General features: G+C 34.5%; 1 protein-coding gene across 1 annotated transcript; it reads right to left on the bottom strand.

Moving 5' to 3' along the window:
• Nucleotides 1–1,760: 1,760 nt before the first annotated feature.
• On the bottom strand, nucleotides 1,761–2,713 carry LOC116350247. Its single transcript, XM_031781990.1, has 3 exons — nucleotides 2,584–2,713; nucleotides 2,275–2,509; nucleotides 1,761–2,207 (listed from the first exon to the last, which is right to left on the bottom strand). The coding sequence occupies exons 1-3, from the start codon at nucleotides 2,697–2,699 to the stop codon at nucleotides 1,761–1,763; spliced, it is 798 nt and encodes a 265-aa protein (XP_031637850.1). The 5' UTR covers nucleotides 2,700–2,713.
• Nucleotides 2,714–3,802: the final 1,089 nt, after the last annotated feature.

The raw sequence follows: 3,802 nt of genomic DNA, 5'->3' as shown, positions 1-3,802 counted from the left end.
CAAAAAAGTGCACATTCACACAAGTTTTTCGGAATGATTGAATTCTAGCTGGCCAGGCTGAAAATGAAGTCATTTTCGCAATTACTACCAGTCCTTCCTTTAGCATTGATTTCGGCGCAAATATCAAGTTTGGTGTACGTATATTTTTACGTGCTACTGTACTACGAGATCTTTTGGACGGAGGAAAGGCACTATCCAAAATACAGGCTCGTTTCCTAAAATTATACGTCGTCAATTCTTTTACCTCAACAGCTTCCAATTGTGCTGGCTTCTGTGCCGATTTCATTTGCAACTTTGACGCTACAAATTTTAGATGAAAAACATTTTGAATAAGAAAATTGGCGTTTTGTATCGAATATGATCTTACCAGAATTTTGTGTGGTTTCTTTCGCTGAAATAGATACGGATGTGTGTCGCAATTTCGAAAACCTTTCTCTTAAATTGTAAGCAATTGGTTGTACCAAACATTTCTTTATGGATTTCTCTTGTATAATTTCTCCCTGTGGTCCATTCAAATGCTGTGTTTGTGCTATTTTTTCTGATTTTGATCTCGAATTTGACCAAAAATCCGATCGTTTTAGTGTTCTAGTAATATTTCCATTTAAATCAAAATCCAAACTCGAAATTTTAAGATCGATATGATTTTTAGAATCCATTTTCAATATCAAGTTTATAAAATTAACCATACCAAATAATTTATGCAAGCAAATAATGTTGTATCGTCCGTTTGCATTGACATACACCTCATCTGTGATGAGGATGAGGATGAAGAGAATGTCACAATGTCAAAACTAAAGAAGCTAAAAATGACGATGATTGAAAAGACACGCTTTCAATTCATTCCATGCAGAAAATGCATATTTTATTTATTTATTGATATCAATCATCATTAATCAGTTATAATAATTTCGGTTGCATTCAGATGTTATTGACTATCAACATCAGCGATTTCTTCTTCGAGCAAATATTCAGGCACACAGGTAGCATCCAATAGAGAGTCGTTTTGTTCTTCGTCAAAATGTTCCGATGAAACCTTGGTTACCATAGCGTTCAGTGAATTGTCCGTTTCTGAAGGAAATAACTTTCTGTTTTGCATAAAAACTCAAAATAATATGATTTACACATTGCACACAAGCAAAACTTACCACCAAAAGATAGTATTTTTGGCACCAAAATGATGTTCATATTTCCAATTTTTGTGGTGTTTTGGGTAAAATTAATTTTTCCATCGACAAACTTTATGGTTGTTTCAATTTTAAATTCATCCTCTTTTCTGTCATCAATATTCGCTTTTTGAATAATTTCTTTTGTCGTTTGAGGATTTTTGCACGACAAATCCAAATGACGTTTCAATGAAGTCGGCGCCAATGATATTCCGCAGCCTGGACATTTTACTTTAATTTTTTCATGTTTGTTGCGCTTGTGCCTTTCCAAATTATCTTCACGGATGGTTTTATAATCACATCCAACAAAATTACATTGAAATGTGACGATTTCTCGTTCGGGCAATTGAAATGCGGCCTCCATTAATACGACTAACTTGTTTGCTTGCTAAACAAGGAATGAAGTGTCAAAAATCAAGTTGTGCACAGAATAGCGAGTGTTTAGTTAATGTGGCACATTGACAAGTAAACATAAAACCATTTAATATAAACAGGGTTTAATTTGATCATTGTGTTTATTATTTCATAGCCGCAATATTTACACGAAATTTTTTGAACGAATTTGGCAGTGAATATTATCGTACTTTATTTGATTTTCTATAAAGAAGAATTACTCTTTTGAATGTCATCGTCACTGACGACCATGTATCTTGTTTCAGCTGTAAATCCATTTTCCGTTTGTTCGAAAATTCCTTGAGACATCAAAGTATTCATTATTAATCTTTTTACAGTATTTTTCTTAATTGGATCAAATATCTGACGTAGCTCACTGGCTACGAATTGCCCAAATATGTCCCATTCATCTGATCGTTGATCCATCACGGCTATAGCGCGTTCCATTAACAGATTTTCTTTATCTTCGTAGTACTTTCTTTTCGCGGTTCTTTGGTTTGTTGTTTGAGAATGTGTTATCTTTTGATTTGAGGATCTTTCACCATATTCGGACTGTGTGTCTGAGGAATCTGTGCTTACAACTATCAAATCACGTGTTTCTAGCTCATTTAAAAGGCACGGCAAATCATTTGATTTTAATGTGTGCGTATTCTGAAATGAAACCACGACATTTGGTTTTAAAAAAAATTCAATTGCGATATTTTAATATATAATGTACCAAATTCGAAAAAGTTTCGCCAGATACCGATCCTACTTTTAAAAAGTGTAGGCTGGACATATATTCCCATTTTGATATATAAATTTCATCACCCCCGGAACCGCTTTTTTGCTTTTTTTCTCGGCTACATTCTCGATTAAATTGTGTTCTCAACGAATGTAATTTTGATGAAATTTCTTGTGACGTTACATTTAGAGATATTGCCATTTCTTGAAGCAATTTTTGTTTTATATTTCTGAAAAACAAAACATATGATGTCAAATGATGTGAAATTCTCATTTGCAACATGAATTACAAATTGGAAATTACCGATTTTGGTAGTTTGGTCTCGATGGATCCCATAAATCGGGCTGTGCTTCCAATTGTTCGATTAAAGTTCTCACTTCAGACTTTTGCCATTGACGGTTAACTTTTCTTTTATCCATTTTAAATTAGAAAACACAACAGACGCACACAAGATACAAACACAAAATGATAAATGATACGCTTTATCGTGACACCTCTTCCTCGCTCTCATCTTCTCATCCTCACCTCTCATCCTTCATCACACCATGTCATATTGCCATGGTACTTCGCCGACATGAGCAATAAAATATTGTTTAAATAGATTACGAATATTTTTTGCTTCGTTTGATTCTATTTCATCGTTTTCCACGATATCGTCATCGTAATTTAAATCGACATGCCTTGTGACTGAGTTAATAATTTCTCTTGTGATTGAATGATCACGGCCAATGGTCATAATCCAATTGTGCAGATCACATAATGCCAAAATGCAATACTTAACATTTTGTTCGCTGAGTTCAATGGTTGTTCGTAATAATCTAAATCTTGAAGACATGATTCCAAAGGTACTTTCAATCGGCGACCATTTGTTTCCATTATATAAAGTTTCCACTTCTTGGAAGTGGTCAAACATTTCAGTAAATATTTTAGTCTATAGGAAACATAGATTCCAGCGATGTTTACATCGTATGACTAGCCCCTTAAGATTTCATATTTCATACATCTAGACTTTTTTGTGAAAATTCGATTTTTGGTACATTTGGCCGATTTTTGGTGGAATAGCCATCCAAAACGGTCGATATTTTGTTCAATTTTGTTTCGCTAGGCATAGAGCATATTTACAGAGTCATTGGAGTACATTTTGGCCCATAAAATACTTCAAATGTTAAAATTAACATTTTTTGTCATTTTTGGCCATTTTTGGCCATTTTCGCACTATCAAAGGCCATATCGTGAAGACAAGAATTTTTAGGGATATAAGCTATGCGGCATTTTATAGCTTAGACTTGGGCCTTAAAATCGGTGAAATTTTCAAGTGACCATGAAAGGCTAGTTTTCGAGCTAATGACCATTATGTGTCCGGCCAAACGGTAACTTTTTGGTTTTTGGCCAATTTGGCCACTCCAACTTGAAATTTTTGGACCGAAAATGACTCCATTCGATAGCTCACCTCAAGACCTTTCCAATGATATGCATATGTCTGGGAGGGTGTAAAGTCATGGCGCTTCGGTGACCATAGGGA

This window comes from Contarinia nasturtii, unplaced genomic scaffold (genome assembly GCF_009176525.2).
Source record: "Contarinia nasturtii isolate CC-2019 unplaced genomic scaffold, AAFC_CNas_1.1 Cnas_scaffold_3965, whole genome shotgun sequence".
Classification (NCBI taxonomy): Eukaryota; Metazoa; Arthropoda; class Insecta; order Diptera; family Cecidomyiidae; genus Contarinia; species Contarinia nasturtii.
Note: the sequence above shows the minus strand (reverse complement) of the source record. Positions and strands in the feature narration are given on the sequence as shown.

Coding starts and splice junctions, on each gene's coding strand:
- LOC116350247 (XM_031781990.1), bottom strand. CDS start 2,699: ATGGATAAAAGAAAAGTTAACCGTCAATGGCAAAAGTCTGAAGTGAGA. Junction 2,510..2,583: donor AGACCAAACTACCAAAATCG/GTAATTTCCAAT, acceptor TTTGTTTTTCAG/AAATATAAAACAAAAATTGC. Junction 2,208..2,274: donor GCGAAACTTTTTCGAATTTG/GTACATTATATA, acceptor GTTTCATTTCAG/AATACGCACACATTAAAATC.